Here is a 24739-nt window from a genome sequence, read left to right on the forward strand (position 1 = left end):
AGCATGGCAGAGGATTCATTGAACCACTTTCACAATAATTCTCGATTATTCCACTTGTGAATAGCTCACAGAAAAAACAAACACCTATATCTTTTGTGTGAGTTCTGATTTCCATTATTTTATTATGGTGATCATTTCTCCCTATGTAGGTTGATGTCAACAAAATGTTTTCACATTTGGAGGAGAAAGTTGGTGATTGAAATTTCATGAGAAGATTCTGCTCCAATGAAAAATGCCATTGTTTTAATGGTGTACACCCAAAATCCAGTATCATGCCAGTGACAATGTCTCCCTTTTTCTCGATAATACAAATGTGCTGCTCTTCTTTGAACTTTCTTGATGTACTCCATTAATCCTTTCTGGTAAGGATCCCACACTGTGCAGCAGTACTCCAAAAGAGGATGAACAAGCATAGTGTGGGCAGTCTCTCCAGTAGGTCTGTTTTATCTTCTAAGTGATCCGCCAATAAAATGCAGTCTTTGGTTCATCTTCCCCACAACATTTTCTATGTGTTCTTTCCAATTTAAGTTCTTCATAATTGTAATTCCTAGGTATTTAGTTGAATTTACAGCCTTTAGATTTGACTGATTTATCATGTAACCAAAGTTTAGTGGATTCCTTTTATCGCTCATGTTATTTAGATTCAGTTGTCAATTTTTGAACCATGCGAATATCTTTTCTAAATTGTTTTGTAATTTGTTTTGATCTTCTGATGACTTCACTAAATTATAAACACCAGCACCTTCTGCAAACAACCTAAGATGGCTATGCAGATTGTCTCCTAAATCATTTGTATAGGTAAGGAACAATAGAGTACCTATAACACTAGCTTGGGGAATGCTAGAAATCTCGTCTGTTTTACTCAATGACTTTCCGTCAGTTACTGTGAACAGTGACCTCTCTGACAGGTAATCATGAATCCAGTTGCATAACTGAGATGATATTCCATGAGCATGCAATTTGATTACAAGCTGCTTGTGAAGTACAGTGTCAAAAGCCTTCTGGAAATCTAGAAATATGGAATCAATCTGAAATTCCTTGTAAATGGCACTCAACACTTTGTGTGAGTAAAGAGCTAGTTGTGCTTTACAAAAAAAATGTTTTCTAAATCTGTGTTGACTGGGTGTCAATAGACTTTTCCCTTTGAGGTAATTCATAATGTTTGAACATTACATATGTTCCAAAATCCTGCTGTATATCAGCATTAATGATATGGACCTGTAATTTAGTGGGTTACTCTATTGCCTTTCTTGAATATTGGTGTGACCTGTGCAGCTTTCCAGTCTTTGGGTAGGGATCTTTTGTCAAGCGAGCGGCTGTTATGGTTGTTAAGTAAGGGGCTATCACATCAGCATACTCTGAAAGGAACCTAATTGGTGTACAATTTGGACCAGAAGACTTGCTTTTGTTAAGTGATTTAAGTTGCTTCTCTGTTCCAAGCATATCTGCTTCTAAATTAGTCATGTTGACAGCTGTTGTTGATTCAAATTCTGATATATTAACTTTGTCTGCTTTGGTGAAGGAATTTTGAAAGGCTATGTTTAGTAACTCTGCTTTAGCAGCATTGTCATTGATAGTATTTCCATTGATATTGCACAGAGAAGGCATGAATCTCTTTGGATTTTGTGCCATGGCATGAGACATGTGGCACTTCAGAGTAAAGTAGTGTGTTAGCAAACATTTACAATGAGAAAAAAATGCAGTTAATGTTGTTGTCAGTTGTGACAGTGCTCTTGTACATGCATTTTCTGTTGTTAAGTAAACACGGTCCATTATCAAGGTGGACTGCTAAATGAACAACTGTTGGATGTCATTCATAGATTGGAAATGATAAAATGTGACATACTATTTTGTTGCTACTAATGTAGCATCCCAACCGATACTGGTCAATTTCATTTGTAGATGCTGTTGTATTTCCCACTCCACAAATTGCCACATCACTTCCATTGTTTATATGGTTTCACATATATATGATTGATTTCATCAAACTGCAATACCCGACATTGATGTATACTTGATAGGTTTACAAGAGTAATGGTGAATGTGATACAGCTCAATGATTATTAACTTCAGCATCATCAATTCATGCATTTAAAGCAATTGACTTACTTCCATCTTCGTTTGATGATAGAGGAGACATCCATCATTGTCAGTGATAGTCTCGGCAAATAAATCTCTTGGGTATCGTTTTGTATTTTTCCCATCAGATGTGCATGGCAAATTGTTATTGAATAAGCCACATGGGTCGTGAATCATGCCTTTCATGGTAACTTTAAATAAGTCTGGATCACTTCCAACATACAATACTTCTGCTATGATGACTTGATCAATTTCATGTGGCGTGATTTTTTTGATCATGTACATGTGGCAAATCCCGGGGTCAATGATGATCTTCAGCAGGTCCTTGACAGCAAAGATTTATGAAAGGGCCTCGTTGACATTCACCATTGGTACAGAGCACATGGAGTGGATGAAGAAAAATTTACAGTATGTGTCCATCACAGATATCCACATCTGATTCAAGAAAGGATCACTGATGTCAATGTTGTGATGCTTTCAAGGGTCTTATGAGAGCTGGGGTGAAAACATCTCGGGTGGTCCAGATTGCTGTCGAGTATACATGGTGTTCTCGATGCCCTTGTTGATGGCCAGCCAAGTATGTGTGATGGTGTGCAAGCTGTTTCACATGGAATGTGTCACAGTGACCTGCATGTTGGAGTGCAAGTACTGTGGGGTGCAGAGCCAGAGGAATAATGACCCTAAGGCCATTAGTATTCTGTTTGCAGAAGCAGCACACCATTGCAGAGGGCAAGCCTTTGTGTTAATGGAAAGAGTGTTTTGAGTAAACTGTGCGTCATTACAGGTAAATGCTGAGGCCAACCCTGTTGCTTAATCCACTCAGTAACTGTATAATCCACTCAGTAATGGTATAGATAGTAGGGTCTGCTCGCAACTGGGCTGTGACCAGTACAACTTCAAGAAGAAAATCATTAAGTGTCTGGGAGGTGGGAGGCTAAACTGTGGTGCATTTCAACAGCTTGTGGTCTGTCAGCAGTGGAATATGATGCCGTAAAGATAAGGGGGAAATTTCTTAACCACACAATTGATAGCTCATGCCTCTTTTTCAGTCTGGGAGTAGTTTCATTGGGCAGCACTGAATATCTTGGAAACCAACACAAAAGAATGTTCAGAACCATCAGCTTCCTTGTGGGACAGCACTTCTTCCTATCCATGATGTCAGGCATCTGCGGCAAGAAGAAGAGGCTTCTCCACTGAAAACAGGATGAGGCACAGTGCCAACTGTAGGGCTTTTTTCAGCCTGAGAAAAGCTGTTTCACTGTCTGTAGACCACTTGCACATAATACCTTTTTTTCTGCTTTATATTGAAACAAGTAGGATATTTTTGCAACATGGGAAATGAAATGGCAATAGAACCTAATTTCTCCCATAAAGGATTGCATTTTCTTGGGATTCTGGGGCCTGGGCATGTTCTCTTGGCATGGCTGTGTTTCTTCGTAGGATGGATGTTCTGCTTGCTGATTATAAATCCAAATATTCAACAGCTATATCACAAATGTGCTGTTTGGTATGACAGAAGCCTGCTTGCTGGACTGTTGGAAAAATTTACACTTGTGGGGGGTTACACATGAAGCTTGCATAGTTTAATTAAGATAACAAAGATTTCGAGTTCTGAAGGTGCTCACTTGCAGATGCCTTTGTCGCTATGATGTCATCCAAATAATAACAGCACAAGGAAACATCCTTTATCAACTGTTCCAAATAATGCTGGAACACTGCCATGGCACTGGAAATATGAAAGGACAGCTGGTTATCCTGGTGGAGGGCAAATGGGTTGTTGAGTGCCAACAGGTCCTGAGATTCCAGGTGTAACTGTAATTGCAAGTACACTTCCAACAAATTGATCTTTGTATAACAATCATTGTTTCTCAATGTGGAAAACAGGTCTTCTGGGCACAGAATAGGGAAAGTATCTACAAATTACTGGGCATTAACAGCCTTAAAATCAAGACATAACTGGGGAGAGCTATCCAGTTTCTTTACTGTTATAAGAGGGGTGGAGGGGGGGGGGGGGGGGAGACCTTCAGCTTGATGACGCAGGAGTAATCACTTTGAGGTCCTCCAGCAACTATGTTTTAACTAGAGTGCACTGCTTCATTAGGCAAACATTCACAAGAGCCATCAAAGGAGTAAGTTGTAGAACAAAACTCGACATCACACCTAAGGTGCTGTGTGGAGGGTGACTGAATCACACTATTGATGTGTCCTTTAATCTCATGTGAAAAACAGGTAGCTGACTGAGGTGGATAGCAGGAGTGAGACTGCTCATTTAACCACTAAGTACAGGAGGGTAAACAATGCCAACAGAAGTTCTATTTGGATGGAGATACCAGACAATTCTCAGAAACTGAACTAGGAGTGAAAGAATGTTTGGATACACTTGAAGTTTCACTGTCCTATTCATGTGCCTCTGGTTTGTAGTGATGAGAAGAAGGATATCAGTGTGGCATAGCATGTTTATCAGAGTGGCCTGCGTATGCATTGGGTTTCCTGGTGTTCTTGTGGGAAGTGTTTATTGCCACATTCGTGGTGACGGTGAACACCCCTAACTGAACCTCCCACCAACTGTCAGTTTCCTGTGTGGATTTGAAAGACTGAGTATCCCATTGTGAGAAGCATCCAACTACCATAAAGCCGGTGCAAATATAATAAATATTGGAGGAGCAAGTCCAGAATAATAGGATCAGCATACTATTTGCAACATATTTCTTCTGAACACACAATAGCACAACACTGACTAAGACCCTGAAACTCAGTGATCCAGTGCTCATAGGTTTCCCTAAGCATTTAAAATGCTGTTAAAATTCCAATTTATTGTATGCCACTCAGGGCTGACACCCATAACAATCCAATGTGGGGAACAACTTATAGAGCAATACCAACATGCTACGTGAAGATCACGAAAGAAGAAGTGATACCTTTTGATCTGAATCAGCTACTTTGTAAGCAGTCAAATGATGGCTGAGGTGCCATAAGTATTTTTTTCCAATCATCAATGCTGTCTAGAAATGATGGAAACAGAGGAACTGTCAAAGACATCTTGTTTCTGGTGGGTAATGCTGTTGTTTGCTGCTGCAGTAAGGCCAGTTGCTGTTACTGTTCTTCCAGTAGTTGTTGTTTGTGGTATACACCACTTCTAACAAACACCGAACAACGCGCTCCAGTACGCGGCCACCAAATACATCGCTGGGCGCACTTCTCTGGGCAGCCCGCTGCTTCCATCGCTGGTCGTTTTCACACGCACGCTCCCTTACGTGGCCGAGAAATACATCGCTGGTCGCACTTCTCCGGGCAGCTCGCGGCTACCATCGCTGGCCGCCTTCACGCGTGCGCGTTGTCAGCACACAGCAATTGGCTATGCCACAAAACATTGTGACTGGTTTTCCCTGGAAAACAGCGACCCCAGCCGATGGCTCCATTAACTAGCAAGCCTTATATAAACCCGGCTGCCGCCGCAAACGACAGTTCTCATCAGGAAGTGCAGTACGCTGTGTTCCAGCTGCTTGTGGATGACTCGCCACACCACTCGAGGTTACCTGGCTGCTCGGCGGAAAATCTTGCGACTTCACTTGGAGAGACTGAACTTCACTGGGCTTGGGAATAATTATGGAATGTGCACCCCACCATGCACATTCGGACATTGGTATAACCAAACTTTAATTCTGCATTACTTCTGAGTGTGAGCCTGGGTAGACGCTTGGCTAACATAATTGTTAAAAAGTGATTTGTGATTTAATAAACCAGACTGAAGAGGTTATTGTGTTATTCCTGGTTATAACATTGTTGTTGTTCCTTCCTTTGTAGAAGCCACTGTTTTATAAATTTTGGGTCAATGTAGCCTGAGTTATCGATGCACTGCAAATTCGAAAATACTCATTGCCAATGTTGAAGTCTGTGATGATGAGCACAGTTTATTGGACAAAGTACACAGTAGAGGCACAAAGTTAATATAAACACATGTAATACAGAAACAGAAAGTAGCAAGCCAAAAGCAGAGTCCATGCAATGTACAGTGTCAAGCCAAAATTTTCTATAGATAATGGTCAGTGAACTGAATGTTCCACATAAGTGACCACACAAGAGGATGATCACTCCAGCTGTTATAAATGGTCGATGGTCACAGGGTCCTACCAGATAGCGTGACATCTGCCCAGTGGTGTGCCTTCTTCCGAGAATGCTGTGTGCGGTGATGTGTTAAATAAGGGTCCATCTCCGACAGCTGTGATAGGTCCGTATTCCTGCTGGAGCCAGTTACAGGAGTTTGGGTGGTGAATGTAAATCTGACAGTTTCTTTGCTTTTGCACCCACACAGCATATTCCTCATGTTTCATTTTTAAATTTGAGGGCACCGTGAAATGCAAGTAATGTATCCATTTTTCCAATAACCACACTTGGATGAAAACAGTAATCATAATTATAATCATGGTGTAATATGCCAAGATGTAAATCAGTATGCAATGTTTGTCTGGATTGAGCATTGCGTACTTGAATGGTATCCAGTCTTGCTTCTCATTGATTGATTGTTTCCGACAAACAGGCTTGAGTATTGTGTACTTGTGCAGTTTCCTGTCTTGTATAGCATATTGTGTCTTGAACCAGGGACCTAGAAACAATGGAGAACCTTCATCCCACCATAGCCCTCAGTGGTTCACAACCCCACAACAGGCCACAGCAGTCCACCCACCCCACTGCCACCCCACACTGAACCCAGTGTGCAGTTCGGCCCCCCAGTAATCAACAACCAAAATATTTTCTAAACTAACTGTGTAAAACATATCAGTATGATAACTCCCACATTATGGCATCAAAGACCAACCATTGGCTTGGCTAGAATCCTACTTACTTAACGTAAAACAAAGAGTTGCCATAACAGGTGCAGGTGAAACAATAAAATCAGAGTGGGCAAGTATTAAGGCTTGAACCTTGGACCACTCATCTTCTTAGTGTACATTAATGACCTACTAGCATCATTGAATTACAATGCAAATACAGTAATATTTGCTGATGGTACTAGTATATTGATCAAGGGCATGAAATCCTCAGTGCAAATTTCAGCTGAAACAATAATACAACAGGTATACTAATTATTCACTGTAAATAGTCTATCACTAAACCTCTCAAAATCAAATTTAATGCAGTTTTGAACAGCAAATAACAAGCTTCAAACCTTTGAAATAGATATCAATGTTTAGAAAATGAATGAAACTTTACATATAATACCAATGTACAATAAATTAAGATGTAATTAACATATTGATTACCTGCTCAAGAAACTAAGTTCTGCTTAGTTTGCTCTAAGAGCTGTTGTGCCATTTGTTGGCAGGGAAACAATAATTTTGTCATTTTCACATATTTCAACATGTTGATCTTGTATGGTATAATATTCTGGGGAAATGCTGTAAAAATTTTCAGAATACAAAAGTGAGCTGTGAGGTTGGTCTGTGATGTTTCAAATAGGACATCCTGTAGGCACCTATTCAAGGCACTTGAGATATTGGCACTCACAAGTCAGTACATCTACTCGTTGATGATATTTGTAATCAATAACAAAAAGCTTTTCCAAACTAACTGTGATATTCACAATCATAATGCAGGGGCAAAGCAAATCCTTCACAAAGACTCAGCCACTCCCAGTATAGTATGACTAATAATTTACAATAAGCTCCCACTGTATATAAAAAGGACATTGACAACTCTACTGTTTTCAATAGAAAACTGAAATAATTCCACATAAATCATATTGAATGTAGTTTAAATGAATTTCTAGAGCCGTAAGATTTGTGTAAGATGTATTAGTTGACCGTGAATAAAAGTAATGTGTTGTAACAACTAGGTGAAGAGATTCACTACTGTTCAATTACACTATTGATGATATTTGTAATCAATAACAAAAAGCTTTTCCAAACTAACTGTGATATTCACAATCATAATGCAGGGGCAAAGCAAATCCTTCACAAAGACTCAGCCACTCCCAGTATAGTATGACTAATAATTTACAATAAGCTCCCACTGTATATAAAAAGGACATTGACAACTCTACTGTTTTCAATAGAAAACTGAAATAATTCCACATAAATCATATTGAATGTAGTTTAAATGAATTTCTAGAGCCGTAAGATTTGTGTAAGATGTATTAGTTGACCGTGAATAAAAGTAATGTGTTGTAACAACTAGGTGAAGAGATTCACTACTGTTCAATTACACTATTGGTGGCAAATCAGTGGAAACAGTAACTGCTGTTGTAAAATGCCTAGGAGTAATCATCAGGAGGGATCTAATGTGGCATGACCACATAAAAAAATAGTAGTTAAAGCAGATGCTAGACTGAGAGTCACTGGGAGAATCTTAAGGAAATATAATTCATCCATAAAATAAAACAGTAATTCTTGAGTACTGCTGATCAGTCTGGCACCCTCACCAGGCTGGATTAAAATGAGAGAGAGAGAGAGAAGATGAAACAAAGAGTGACATGTTATAGGATTGTTTAATTGGTGGGAGAGTGTTAAGGAGATACTCAACAAACTCCAGTGGCAGATGTTACAAGAGGCATTGTGTATCATGTGGAGGTTTGCTGTTCAAATTTTGAGAGCTTATTCTCCGAGAAGAGTTGGATAACATATTACACTGAGGTGACAAAAGTCATTGGATACCTCTGATATTGTGTCAGACCTCCTGTTGCCCAGTGTAGGCAGCAACTCAACATGGCATGGACTAACAAGTTCCCTGCAGAAATATGAGCCATGCTGCCTGTATAGCTGTCCATAATTATGAAAGTGTTGCCAGTGCAGGTTTTTGTGCATGAACTGACCTCTCGATTACGTCCTATAAATATTTGATTGGATTCATGCCAGGTGATATGGGTGGCCAAATCATTCATTCAAATTGTCCAGAATGTTCTGACATTGCACATTGTCAGCCATAAAAATTCCCTTGTTATTTGGTCTCCATGTAGGTGAACATAACCATTTCCAGCCAATGATATGTTTAGTTGGATCAGAGGACCCAGTCCATTCCGTGCACACACAGCCCACACCATTATGCAGCCATCACCTGCTTTCACAGTTCCTTGTTGACTTCTTGAGTCCATGCCTTCATCAGGTTTGTGTCACACTCAAACCTTATCATCGTCTCCTACCATCTGAAATTGGGACTCATCTGACTGGGTGACAGTTTTTCCAGTCATGTAGGGTCCAATCAATATGGTCATCAGAGCAGGAGACGTGCTGCAGGTGATGTGCTGTTAGCAAAGGCACTGGCATCGATCATGTGCTGCTGTTAGCTTATTAATACCAAATTTCACTGCACTATTCTGACGGATATGTTCGTCATATGTCACACATTGATTTCTGCGGTTATTACACACAGTGTTGCTTGTCTTTTATCACTGACAACTCTAAGCAAATGCGGCTGCTCCTGGTTGTTAAGGGAAGGCCATCAGAGACTGCATTGTCCATGGTGAGACTTAATGCTTGATATTTAGTGTTCTCAGCTCACTCTTGACACTTTGGAACTCAGAATATTGAATTCCCTAATGATTCCTGAAATGGAATGTCCTATGTGTCTAGCTCCAACAACCATTTTGCAAAGTCTGTTAAGTCCCATCATGCAGCCATAATCAAGTTGGAAACCTTTCCACATGAATCACCTGAGTACATATGACTGCTCTACCAATGCACTGTCCTCCTGTATCTTGTGTACATGATACTACCACCATCTGTATATGTGCATGTTGTTATCCCATAACTTTTGTCACCTCAGTGTACATTCTTCCACTTACATCTTGCAAAATGAGTATAATGAGAAAATTAAAGAAATTATATGTCATACAAAGCTTTACCGACAGCCATTTTCCCCATACTACATTTGTGAAAGGAACAAGGAAAGGGGAACAGTGGGGAAGGGGGGCAGGGGGAGGGGGTGAAGATTATATTTGCAGAATTCCAGAAGTACCCTTCACCACACACTAGAAAATGGCTTGTAAAGTTTAGGTGCAGATACAGATGTATACTGTAACCAACACTATACATTATAACCCCATATTTTGAGAAATTACTTTACTTCAAACAATCTTATTGTGTTATCAGGGCCCAATAAATGTTATTGTTCAGCCATATTGTATCACTCTGTGGGCTTAAGGGTTATTAGAGTTGTGTCAGGCTGCCATTATTGTAAAATGCTTTCTCATTATGGTGCTGTCTCAGATATCACATTATAGTATTCCCTTTTCTTATTGGAAATGACCATTCGGCATGTGTACGAGGATTTTTTAGTTGTGGTAATTATGTATATTGGCTGACAGTAATTGACCAACGATCGTATACCTGTTGTATTAGATGCTCTGTGCATGTGTGTCATTCCCTGAATGTTGCATCAGACTGTGTACGTGTATGGTATGTGGTTGATACTGAATTGTGAAAAGAAAGAGCAATAAAATTCAGTCATCATCATGAAATCATCTATTCATTTTATTAGTCATGAAGTCAATTTTCGGGTGGTTTGGTTTCTATAGGAAGTTGGATGCTGCAGATAAGCCCGCAGCATGGTCACCACTATTTCAGCGTTGTTCAGCTTCACAATTTGGGCCCGCATTGCACGTTGCACAGTCCCTCTGAGCATAAATTTGTCTCTGTTTACAGGTCCTGCTGACACTACTGGAGATTCTGTCGAGCATTATAGTCTGGATTGGAAATTACAAAGGTGGTTTGAAAAATTCTTGGGATGGAATAGGAAAAAAGTACTTACATCACTGAAACTTTTTTTATTTTTCAATGTAGTCTTCTTGTAGATTAATGCACTTGGTCCGACAATGTTCCAGTACCTTGATCCCATCTTGAAAATGAGTTTCCTCCAGGTCTGAAAAATAGTGGTAAACTCCAGCTATCAGTTCTTCATTTGAAGCAAATCTTTGCCCACCAAGAAAAATTTTTAATTTTGGGAAGAGATGGAAGTCTGATGGAGTCATATCAGGTGAATAAGGCAGGTGTGGTAACAATTCATACCTTAGTTCATGTAATTTTGCCATGGTGACGACACATGTGTGTGAGCAAGCATTGTATGAAGAAAGAGTCGCAGCACCCATCTTGCAGATAATGTTTTCATTTCTAATTCTTCAGGTAAAATGTGATATACCCTTTCAGATGACATCTGACATGCATGAGCAATTTCACGCACTTTCAATCAGCGATCCTCCCTGATGATTTTGTGTACTTTTGCAGTGATTTCTGGAGTAGTGACACATCTTGGCTGACCACTGTGTGGATCATCATCAAAGATCTCCCAACCAAATTTAAATTCATTTGTCCACTTGGCAACTGTTGAATATGAAGGAGCAGAGTCTCCCCATGTATTCTGGAAATCAACATGAATGTCTTTTTCTTTCATGCGTTTCTTTATGAAGTACTTAATCACTGATCGAATCTCGATTTTTTTCCATCTTCGCAAATCACTATGCATGAGCAACAACAGAGCCACATCACTGCCACAGCTGTCTTCCAAGAGCACTGATGTGGCATGTGTTTGCAGGTAACAGTCAAATGAATATCACATGAACAAGTTGTTGCACTAGTGCTGACCACTCGTGGAGATTCCAAGAACTTTTAAAATAAAACCATATTTGTAACTCTAATATTCATAATAACAAGCAACATACTAAGACATAATTCAACATTAAACGGTTTAAATTTGGGGTATCTGTAGCATATGTATTTCTTTTTTTTTTTTACTAGGACACACAAGGAGATTTATTAATCGCCATACTAAAGTGTCATAGAGCACGCTTCTTTTGTCTGTTGGGGCATAATGTTGCAGAGCTGTTTATCTACTTATGAGAAATAATGAATTTAGCATAATTTCTTTTTCTCTAGGGTTTCCTGGGAATGATGGACCACGTGGATTTACTGGTCCTCCAGGTCCCCCAGGACCTCGTGGTTTCCCTGGAGAGAAAGGGCTGTCTATAGTTGTAAGTATGCAGATAAATTCACATATATATATTTTTTTAAAGTTAATGTTTCTTTCATCATTTTTCTGAGAAGAGTTTCATCTTTAAGGGTGAAAACCAGTAAATAGTATTTTTATCCACAAATATGTATTTTATTACTAACCTGTTTTTAGCCTATTTGACCATTATTAGGAAACAACTGAATATTATCCACAGCTATATTACTAAATGCCTAAAACCGTCACCCAATCTCAGTGGCAGGATGCCTATCTAAATGGCTTTCTGGAGAAAGAAAAATTTTGTTTTCAGTGCTTCATATATTTAATGACTAAATTTAAAACTTAAAAATTGTGTCATAATCTATTCATTGTGTTAAAGGTTAAACACAATAAGTCAAGTATTGAAGTTAGAAACTGTGTATGTGTCTTGCACCAGCATAACTCAAGGTGTACAGATTAACCAGATTATATCCATATAGTATTTGAGAATGAGAGCACATAGCCACTTTGCACATATTTTCAAACCATTTTGAAACTTTCTTTGCTGACACCCCTGCAAAGCAGTGAAAATAAATATGTTTTTGCTGTTCATTCAGTAAAACTTCAGCATCAGGCATGACATTATAATTATTTACTTCTTTACTACTTGCCGTACACACAATATATTTTGCAGGCAGTATCTATATGTACCACTGAATCTTGCTGCAAAATGGAAGAAAAATAAAGAGAACAACTCACCATGCAGTTGCGTGGTCAATAGGATTACAGATAAGACTGAAAATGTTGCTAAGTTTTCAGACAACCTTCATCAAAGCTAAGTACAGAACAAGTCACACACATACACCACACACACACACACACACACACACACACACACACAATTGTGTAAGGACTAATTTAATGACTGATTTGCTGAATACCATGAGAATATGACACACAGTTAAGAGCTTATATGAGATATAACTGACATGTGTGTTCCATTTAAGATTTTCTTCAAGCCATATACCAGGAAACGTAGTGGAACTCGCACTGGAGAGCTCTTTGTTGTTTAGGAGCAGGTCAGAGATTTCTCATTGTTGAGGTGAGAGGCCGAAACTTTTATCCGTTTTTTTTTTTGCACAATTGTGATGAGATTGTTCTTATTGAACCATTCGCCCGGTGATGACCATAAGTGGTTTAATCTTTTGATCATGGTCAGCTTTGTATGTGACTGCTATCAGAATATTTGTGTCATGACAATAGTGTAGTATACTGTGAAGGAAACTTTGTGTTTATGTCATTAGTGTGTAAGAGAAACTGTATGGGTACCAGGATTGAGCCTCGTGGTACACCATGTCCAACAGGCATTTTCTCAGAGGCATGTACAGCACACTGATGAACATTAGTATTCCTTTTTTAAAATTTCATTGCAACGTTTTGCACTCTGTTTGATAGATACGATTCCAACTATTGGTTTGCGGTAGCTTTCAAACCTTTATTAGCTAACTTTTTAAGGAGTATAGTGTGGACAATAATGTCAAAAGCTGTAGACAAATCTAAAAAACACCAGTAGTAACTTCTTTATTATCAATGTTTGTAAAGTTGTGTTGAGATATTCATGCATTGCTGTGGTTGTTGTTTTAGCATCTCTAAATCCATACTGGTGCTTTGATATTAAAGAGAATCTGGTAGTAAAACTTTCTAATCTGGTGTAAAACAATTTATATTTTTCAAAATGTGCTGAGTTGTACTATTGGCCTGTAATTAGGTACATCATTTTCTGGCACCTTTTTGTGGAGTGGTGAAACTTTAACAACGTTTAGGTGGTCATGGAAAAGTACATTACTAAAGGCAGCATTAATTATAACAGTTAATGGTGCTACAATGTATTCCTAACAATTCTTTACCATAAAATCTGGTATGCTGTCACTGCCACTGAAGTATTTACTTGTTAGTCTTTTTATAACTTGGAACACTTCACTGTTTGAGGCTTTGTGAAGAAACATTGATGCTTTTAAGGTTTCGACATGTGTTGGGTATTGAGTACAGGCTCCACGCCAATTCTTCTTTATCACGTTTTCAGCTATTGTACTAAAATAGTCATTAAAAGTATTAAAAAAAATGTGGTTTGGATGTTAATTCATCATTCAGATTAACTTTCAAAGTTTTGTTTATAGCATGGTGCTTGTTGTAAATTTCATTTTTCACAGGTGATATACAGAAAACAGTTACAAGTTACTGTTGGCAGAAGCATAACAGCTGCTTCAAAAACACTTTTATTACATAAGTTGTTAATGTCCAGATCTGTACATTTCATTTCTAAGTCATTACTTATGTATATGGAGGAACCCCCAGAACCTTGACTGAGTCTACAGTAACTTGTAATTAGATGAAAACCTGGAGGAAAATACAGTTTTGTGTCATTTTCTTTTAGCCATTGTTCATTTAAGCATATCATTCTTCTGTTATCACTCAAAAGAATACCAAGTTTGTCAGTCTTATGTTTTAGGGGCCTGATATTTAAGTGTAAAAATAACATAGAGCAGTCATTACAAGGAGGAAGATTTAGTGTGTTATGGGACAACTTGAAAGAAAACAGAATGGTTTGTGTGGGACTGGACATGAAGTTAGTTTGCGATTGGACATGAAGATAGAATATGTTGATGGGAAGGGGTCAGACACTTGATAGTTGACCTACTGTTTGTTAGCACCTTCAATAAATTTGCACAGAGCTTAGATTTTGCTAACTTTGTGATGTGAAATCCATGTTCTGAAAATTCTTTTCATTGAAGAAACCTGTTTACATTGATTATTGTGATATGGTTTGTCACTGTAGCTCTTTTCATTAAATAACTGTTCATCTCAAATGTACTGTGCAGACTATTAATTGAGTCTGCATAGTTTTTGTAATAGTTTCATTGAGTGGGCCCACAAATTCATCTTTTCTCTCATTTATGTCATTTGCTCCAGCTAGGATAATGACAAAGTCATTTTTTCCTGAACTGAGTGATTTATTTAGTGTGTTATGAGTCTCTGAACATGGCGTTAGGCTTTATGAATGAGGATTGTTTTTGCAAAACTCACTTTATGCATTTTTTAAAATATTTTTGTTCTTAATGCACATTGTTCAGCTTCCTCTGTAAGCCTATGCAGCCTGCTTCAACAAAAAAGCCAGAGAATACAGCCAGTTTTCACAAAACTTTCCTCATGCATTTGTAGGGGTATTTTCAAAACTTGTTTTATTCTATTTAGTTTGCCAAAGACATTAGAGGTGTTCTTGGGTTTTCTTGTAATCTGTTTAATGTGTGAGAGATGTCAGAACAAGTACTTGCTGACTTTGTTACGGCACTCATGGAATAATTGGTTTGTTTGTTGGTAGATGTCAGGGCATATTATGTGTGCACCATCTAAGCTGACAGCACAGTGGCTAATGTGAGTTCCCGTTGCCACTGCTCTGGGTGTCTATTTAGTTTACATGATCTGTATATTCTTGATGACAGCTGTTATGTGAGCTGGTTGCCAGTTGACCCAATTTTGTCACAGTTAAGTGTAAAAAACTAAACTTGGGTTAAATAGCATGTAGGAAAGGCAACAATGAATGTTAATATTACTGTGAATCAAGCACATAGTGGCTATAGAAGAAGAGAAACAAAGTAGTCAAACATCTGCATAAGAAAATTGTCTCGATATTGAAAGCAAAATTCAGTGCCTGATATTGACTGCTGGATGGCTGAAAGAAGTGAGGCAAGCAACCATGGAGGGAGAGACTGTCATACAGGCAAACTCTCTTATGTTGTCTTATCAGATCTCAGTGATCTATTATATTCTTCAGTACATAAGAGCAAGCAAGATGCATTGCCTCATTCACACATGGATATCTTATCACCAGCTGGATATACTGCAGATCCCACTGAAACTAATCAGTGTCTATCAAGTATAAGATAAAACTTGAAGATGGATACCAAGCAACAGGTGTATTATGAGAGCACTTAGCCTTGATTGCTCAGCACTATCAAGAATGAGGGACTGCAATACAGGAATGAAGATGTGGCTCAAGAGCAACTCAAGCCAACGTAGTTGTGACCCAACAAGTGAAAGAACATATTTTGAAGTATAAGTGCAGAAATGTCATTACAGCAGAGGAAAAATGAGTCAGCCTTATTTGCCCCCAACATTACATGTAAATATAATGTGGAAAAATTTATGCAAAGAACAAAGACAAGTAGGCACTAAAAGCTGTTCTGTGTCAAAATTTAAGACAGTATTCTATAAGAATTTGGATCTCAGCTTTGGTACCCCTCACAGTGACACCTGTTCAATATGCAAGGAGCTCAGACTGAAAACAAAGGTACAGGAACTGAAGATCACCTGGAAGTGTGTAAAACTAACCTACACTTGCATAAAGCCCATGCAAAGAAGTTTCACAGCATAATGAACAATACTCTGAAGACACTGTAAAAGTTGTCTTGACATGCAACAAATCAACCTCTGCCAAAGCTCTTGACTGGAGAAGTCTTTTACATGTGATGGATATGGTTCTCTAACTTGACTGTAGTGATAGATGACCAAAACAAGGTAGTGATAACATTTTTCAATATACCTGGTTTGAAACAGAAGCTGGAAGACGTCCAAATGAAACTACATCTGCATTACAACATTTTCTCCTACATTATTTGGAAGAGAGGATTAGAGATATGGTTAAGAGAGGATTGAAGCTTGAGCTTTTTCCAGACTAATGCATAGTCAGAGCCAAGATTCTGTAATACTTTGTATGCTGGCACATTTTATGGACTCACTAAAGTGTTCTCTGAACTTACCAACTATTTTCCTATAAGCAAACAGTTTCATGCCACCGGATCATGTACTCAATAAGTCAAGAAGGAGTATTAGAGGATATAAGAGATCATACCACCCTGTGAACACAGGAATATTCTAGCAAAGTTTGGAAAGTGCTGATGTGTGGGGATGACTGGTTTTCCTAAACTTCAAACATATTTCTAAAGAAATATTGACATACTCTCTTAAATGGTGAGGAGTATGAAGGTCATGACACCTTAAGGAGAATTAATATGGATGAAGAGTCTCAGGAGGTTGTGTATGAGAGAAAAAAGAAAAATTATTTTATAACTTCTAATGTAGAAAACAAACATTTAATATTCAAGTATCACGGGTCTAGTTTGAGCATAAAGCAAGTTACGAAAAAGAAAACTCTTTTTCTACTCCCAGCAGTTGATAAACTATCAAAAATTTTATGTTTATGCAAAGACCATCTCAAAACATCTTCAGAACTGTATGAAATTAGATAATTGTAAAAAAAATTCCCTCTCAACTTGCTTGTTAATTAATTAAATGCGTCTCCTGAAAAATTCTAATTTTGCTTACAGTGAGTTTTGCAAAACGGTCCTCAAATGATGTACACTTATAGTTACTTGGTAATACATCATTCAACATTTTTACACGGTTTCTGCCATGACTGTCTGATAAAAACAGTACTTTACTTATATTATGCCTTTCGCAATTACACTGGTTGTCCTAACATTTTTGTATTTGAGCAGATTGAGATTTATTTTCCTTTGGCTCATTAGTTTCGCAGTGAAGAGAACTTATTTTAAGATTTTTTTTCTTGGAGTTGTTATGTTGCACCTTTCATTCTGTGTTAAGTGTTTTTCCAGGCCTACATTTTGTTCACTGCACATCAGTCCACCTATTTTCAACATCAATTTCATCCTGGCTGTTATACTTTTGTTGAACTTCAGCTTCACTGTCTTCTTTCTCTCTTAATAATTTGATTGATCCACACTGAACTTCTTTTTCCCTATACTAGAAATAAATGTCACATACTAGTTATAAAATATTTAACACTTACACAAGTTATGAGCACTCAGTGTAACATTTTCATCCTAATGTCATAACTAAATATTATGTGTGAATTTTAATATCTCTAGTTTTCAAGATTTGGGTTTTTCAACACTACTATTTTTTTAAATATTCTTTTTTTAAATATTAATGTAACGGCATTCAGTTTTGTGCATAAAGGTGTGCTGTTTCTTGACTTATAAGTACCAGTTTGAGTCCTTATAAATGCAAAGTTCTAGCGAATAGGTGAGGGAAGAAGCTTCCTTATATCAAAATTTATTTTTTAGTGTACTGGAACAGGTCATATGATGGTCAGCAGTACTAACACTTTTGATGTGCTCCTAATAGATTGTGTCACTTCAGTGACTTAATTTTGATATTGCATTTTTGTATTTTCAGCTATTCACATCTGGAAATACATTATTTGTGTTGCTCATCTTGTTTTGACACTGTTGCTTTCTGTCAGTATTTTTCAAGTGTATTTCATACCTAATCTTCATTTTTTTCCAAAGATAAATCACTACTGAAAGCATTAAGTGTTGTAATTAGTTTTTGTTGCTGTTAAATTTATAGGCAAATGTCAGATTTATCCAGTGCTTCCTCCATTTACATGTATTAAAGCTGGTGGTACTTAAGTTATTCACTGTTCTCTCCCTTTTATACCCTACTTATCATGTCTGTTCTTGCTATAGACATGAGAAGATAATAGTTAATTCTGTCACACTCTACAGTATGTTTGAATTTGGTAGTATCTGCTGAGTTTTGTTAACATTATATCAGCTGTCGCACCAAAACAATCACAAAGGGAGTTTAGGTATGGGGATCCAGCAGTAAAGGTAATATGAAATGTGTACTTATCCTACAAAAGAAGGCACTTAGGATTATGGGAAAGAAATGTGCCAGGGAGTCCTACAGAAATTTGTTTAAAAAATTTAAAATACTAACTGTTCATAACCTGTATATATTAAAGATGATCATTATGGCAGTAAACAGTAGCAAAACACTTAATAAAGAAATACACGATCACAACACTAGAGGTAGAGAGACCCCACAACATCTCTCATAGAACAACACTTTATGAGAATAGCCCTCACTACACAGGCATAAAAATACTCAGTTGCTTCCATCCTAATATCTCCAAATTAACCATTACAAAATTAAAAAAGGAATTAAAATTATGGCTCCTAAACAATCCTGTATATTCAATAGATGAGTTTCTAGATTTAGTACACTCATATGATGGAAGACCATATATCTAAAAATATATGAATCTCAGATCTTAGACTATGTCACAAACTGTAAATATTTGAATCTCAGATCTGAATACTTTGTTGCAAAATGTAAATTCCTTAATCTATGTATTCCAATAGCAAATTGGTTTTATGTATAGTCCATATATGTAACATTGTTCTCTCAACTAAATTTAGATAATAATGCCATAATACGCAATAATATGTAACTCCAGTAAGTGAGGCTCTGACTTATCCAGAAGACTGGAACAAAGAAAACTTTTTTTTTTGTAATCAGTTGATCTTGGATCAAAATAAATAAATAAATAAATAAAAATTGTTATTTTGAACCTAATGGAGAATTTGGCTAAACAGGTTGAACATATGACACATAATTTAAGATTAAATCTTTTTCTGTCTAACATTTTCTGCTTATGCTGGTCTCTCACAGAGCTTAATCCAGTCTCTCTCTTTCTTTCTTCTTTTTTTTCCCCACTATCTCTTGTTCAGCTTTTCCTTCCATTGTAGGCCTTTTCTGTCTGCATCATCCTTCTCCTGTTCATTCCATTGTGTTCATGGTTTTTCAATTGATCTTCTTCCATATTCTGTTCATTCCAGAGCTCTTCTTGGTAGTCTTTCTTGTACACAAGATCTCCCTCAGTTACACAATTTGCAGATATTTCAAAAACTTTGCTCATCTCCATATGAATAATACTGCTCACAGACAGCTGGAGTACACATATTCCATTGTTGAGCAGTTAGAGGATGGTGACAAGGAAGGCATCTGGCCACCCCTGCAGCCATCTTTTAATAACCATGACAACCCAGCAATGACTTGGGGCAACAGAAATGACACTGCTTTCTCTATTACACTTTTCTTTAAATGCTGATGGTATTTAATACCATTACCTCTTTATCCTGAACAACCATGAGAGATATAATTTTTTATCAATCACAGAGACAACAGCTCTTTCAAAATCATCCCTCCTTCCCTCTCCACCCCCCCTGCCCCCCCCCCCCCCTCTCTCTCTATCTGTCCAGTTATAGAAAATTTCTTACCATCATTACTAAATTTCACAACACATAGATGTAATATTTACTCTCACCCAACAATCTTTGAGTATGGTGTAATAACCTTTTGTTAAAATCATTTGTTTATATTTGGTTCAAATTATATGAGAAATTGATGAATAGAAGGGGAGGGGGGTTCGAAGGAACACAGCTCTTGATATATGGGCAGTGAAAAAGTTGAGCATAGCATTCACTTCACTCACATTTAGGTTATATTCTTCTTAGGGCCCAAAAGGTATGGATGGTGCACCTGGAAGGGATGGTGAGAAAGGACAAAAAGGAGAAAGGGGTATTGGTGGTCCAAGAGGCTTCCCTGGAGACTCAAGGGATGGTATTCCAGGTCCTCCAGGTGTTGCTGGTCCTCCTGGAGAAAAAGGAAGAGATGGAAGGCCTGGTACCCCAGGACGTCCAGGTCTGTATGAATGCTTTCTAGTGACTACTTCATTGTATTGAGAAACTAATAGAAGCCTGTGATTAGTAAAGCAAATTATATTGAAAATTTACACATATATCCATGTCCACATGAAACTAAGAGGTACACCTACTGACTCATTATATTTTTATTCTAACATTGGTATTTAGTTATAATTACAGCCAAGATGTAAGGTGTATACTCTCTTTCGACTTTTGTTTCTCACTTTTAGCAGTCCTTCCCCTTAAATATCAGAAAACTGAGAAAATCAACAGTTAAAAGATTTTCAATGACATTTTCATAAGAATGTTTTGAGAGACACAAAATCCCTTTTTAATAATGAAAAAATATATTACCATACCGGAATAGTTGTGTTTTTCACTCCCCCCCCCCCCCCCCCCCCCCCTCCCATTATGTAGAAAGATTTGCTAGCTGTTACTTTTCATTCTGTGTGTAGCTATAAGCTTTGACTAATCAGACATTGCTGTGGCAAATGTAAACTTATGTTGTAGAAAAATAGTAAAGTTAAATTTTCTGCGTTTTTGTTGTTGAAGTTAATTGTAAGATGAAAAATAGATAAAACTGTTGTAGTCAAGCAATGTGCCGTTCTCTCATAATTTGATAAATATTGAATGAAATACAGTGTAAAGTTTTGTGCTAAAAAAGGGAATGTAAAAGTGACAGTAGTATCACAGAACATTGAAAGTAATGTCCTTTTCTTTTATATGTTCACTTTTGTTCATTCTGATTTGGCTGCTGTGCTCAAGAGAGAGACACCATCTCAGTACAGCTGTATCTGATTAAACAATGAAATTATCATCTTTTTGAAGCTGTATGTATCATGTAAGTGTGTTGAAACTGAACTCAGTAAAATACATAAGTGACTGTCTCTCCATATAAGGGATGCAGGGTGCAAGAAATCCAGGAGTGAACCTGATTTTTGTATGGGACAGCATAGTGATTATTTATGATTACCATCCAGGATCTGTACAAAATTTTGCAACACAGAACCTGGAATCAATATATTACATAGGGTATCAATAATTTGTAATTTATGTTTTTCTGCAAATTGAAATTACTGTCAAATGGTTCTTAAATATACTGTGGAAACATGAGATGTTTATTTAACTTGCTGCATCTTGGTGGCAAGACCTAACACACAGTTGTTGCCACACCATGTCAGTAAATGATGACAACATAGTGGACTTCCAGTATCTCTTCAGCAAAGAGATTAAATTTCATCCACCATGTTTGAGGCACAATGGACTGCCATTTTTTCTTAGCTAAAAGTTATCAGCTGGTACATCACAGTTTTTATAAAATTTTTTCTACTTTCCTTTTGAAAACAGTTCCACAATTGAAATAACCACTGTGCATCAGGATCCATCAGTGAGGCATACTAGCAGATACCTTTTACCCTAGAAAACTAGCAGTTCAGTTTGCCTCAAACATTGCAGACATATAGGAATGTATAGCCACTCTGTGAAATTTAAACCTTTTGGTCTTCAGGATTGGTGCCTTTTCTTTTATGAGAGCCAAGATCACATTGTTTGCAGTTCATGTAGGATAAAGGTCCTCTACACACCACATGTACTTTCCAACAACAACAGTGATCTACATTTGACTGTAGTGGTGTCTTCAGCAAGTCTTTCGCATATATATGGTGCCCTAGATTTCCAGTTTTGTGACTTTTGATACATAAGTATTAACTTTTGATAAGGAAGTATTTGAAGCAACAAGTAGACAGAGGTTATCCTTCATCATTACTGATGTTGAAAGAAGCTGTATATTATCACATGGAACTGCTGAAATCCTGTTTACATCTACATCTACACTCTGCAAACCATTGTGAGGTGCATGAGAGAGTGTATATCCCACTGACCAGTTATAAGGGTTTCTTCCTGTTCCATGCACTTATGGAGCATGGGAAGAATGATTGTTTGAATGCCTTTGTTTATGCAGTAATTATTCTAATCTTATCCTCACAATCCCTATGGGATTGCTTAGTGCAGTGCAGTGTCTCCTTACTGATGGCAGAGAGAGAGACAGAGAGAGAGAGAGAGAGAAAAGACACAGAGAGAGAGAGATAGAGAGAAAAGAGACAGAGAGAGAGAGATAGAGAGAGAGAGAGAGAGAGAGAGAGAGAGAGAGAGAGAGAGAGACTGTTTGTGCAAATACTAGAAAACGAGCTAAAGCAGAAAATTAGTTTGGTTCCTCTGCTTTTTGAATATGCATCAAGATCACTCATCATACATCTGCGGGTGGATATATGCATCTCCACATTTTTTATTATTGTTTCTTATTTTCATCCTAGAATTTCCATTATCGTTGTAACAGTAGACAGTAACTAATATTATTTTACAAATATTTGTCTAGGTTTACCCGGGCAAAAAGGAGAGATAGGTGGTCGGTGTGAATACTGTACACCTGGAGCACGAGGTGAGAAGGGAGACCGTGGAAATGATGGTATTCCTGGGCAGCCAGGACCAAGAGGGCCACCTGGAGAGAGAGGTGCACCTGGAGAGGCTGGAGCTGATGGAATACCTGGAATTGCTGGGGCGCCAGGACCAGCTGTGAGTAAAGCATTTCTGCTAATCTTTTTCTTATTGCCAATATGACTATTAGTTTCAGTTCATCTAACGTCCTATGAAGTGGTTTTTTTTTTTTTTTTTTTTTTTTTTTTTTTTTTTTTTTTTATATGACAATGGTTGCCTTTCAGTCACATGGAGCAAAAGGAAGCTCTGTGAAGACTGATGTCTAAAGAATAGCAATGCAAGACAGCAATTGGGGAAAACATTGGCAATATCAGATGGTGCTACAGCATTCATTGTCAGTTGAACCTTTCAAATACAGATGTGACTACACAAGAGAAGTATGTTTTCAAGACAAACCTTGATAGTCATCTTAATAATAAATGAAAGAGGACAGAGTGGTGAAGAGAAGGAGAGAAAGTCACACAGTTGAGAACTTCAGTAATTGCACACAGCCATAAATAAAATCATTCCACTCAAATAAACCTACAGGTGACACAACATTGAAGATAATAGACTGGAGATCAAGGAACTACTGTTCTCTGATAATGTTTGGGATCAGTAATGAGTCTTAGTACTAACATGTAGAGGATGTAGAGGCTTATCTCATGAGGGGTAAGATAGATACTGCCTACAGAAAAATTAAACAGACCTTTGGAGAAAAGAGAACCACTTGTATGAACATCAAGAGCTCAGTTGGAAACCCAGTTCTAAGCAAAGAAGGGAAAGATGAAAGGTGGAAGGAGTATATAGAGGGTCTATACAGGGGCAATGTTCTTGAGGACAATATTATGGAAATGGAAGAGGATGTAGATGGAGATGAAATGGGAGATATGATACTGCGTAAAGAGTTTGACAGAGCACTGAAAGACCTAAGTCGAAACAAGGCCCCGGGAGTAGACAAAATTCTATTAGAACTACTGACAGCCTTGGGAGAGCCAGTCCTGACAAAACTCTACCATCTGGTGAGCAAAATGTATGAGACAGGCGAAATACCCTCAGACTTCAAGAAGAATATAATAATTCCAATCCCAAAAAAAACAGGCGTCGACAGATGTGAAAATTATCGAATTATCAGTTTAATAAGTTGTAACACGTGAGGCATTACTGACCTTACGACTTATCTTAGAAGAAAGATTAAGGAAAGGCAAACCTATGTTTCTAGCATTTGTAGACCTAGAGAAAGCTTTTGACAATGTTGACTGGAATACTCTCTTTCAAATTCTGAAGGTGGCAGCGGTAAAATACAGGGAGCAAAAGGCAATTTACAATTTGTACAGAAACCAGATGGCAGTTATAAGAGTCAAGGGACATGAAAGGGAGGCAGTGGTTGGGAAGGGAGTGAGACAGGGTTGTAGCCTCTCCTCGATGCTATTCAATCTGTATATTGAACAAGCAGTGAAGGAAACAAAAGAAAAGTTCAGAGTAGGCATTAAAATCCATGGAGAAGAAATAAAAACTTTGAGGTTCGCCGGTGACATTGTAATTCTGTCAGAGACAGCAAAGGACTTGGAAGAGCAGTTGAACGGAATGGACAGTGTCTTGAAAGGATGGTATAAGATGAACATCAACAAAATCAAAACGAGGATATTGGAATGTAGTGGAATTAAGTCAGGTGATGCTGAGGGAATTAGATTAGGAAATGA

At 37.7% G+C, this 24739-nt stretch overlaps 1 protein-coding gene across 1 annotated transcript in view; it reads left to right on the forward strand.

Annotated features, from left to right (window-relative positions):
- Nucleotides 1–24739, forward strand: part of LOC126191422 (collagen alpha-2(IV) chain) — a 254223-nt gene that overhangs the window by 135253 nt on the left and 94231 nt on the right. The window contains exons 10-12 of the mRNA XM_049932293.1: nucleotides 11943–12037; nucleotides 20376–20562; nucleotides 22939–23135. Coding sequence (XP_049788250.1) covers nucleotides 11943–12037; nucleotides 20376–20562; nucleotides 22939–23135 — 479 coding nt within the window. The remainder of the gene's footprint in view (nucleotides 1–11942; nucleotides 12038–20375; nucleotides 20563–22938; nucleotides 23136–24739) is intronic.

This window comes from Schistocerca cancellata, chromosome 6, assembly GCF_023864275.1.
Source record: "Schistocerca cancellata isolate TAMUIC-IGC-003103 chromosome 6, iqSchCanc2.1, whole genome shotgun sequence".
NCBI classification, from domain to species: domain Eukaryota; kingdom Metazoa; phylum Arthropoda; class Insecta; order Orthoptera; family Acrididae; genus Schistocerca; species Schistocerca cancellata.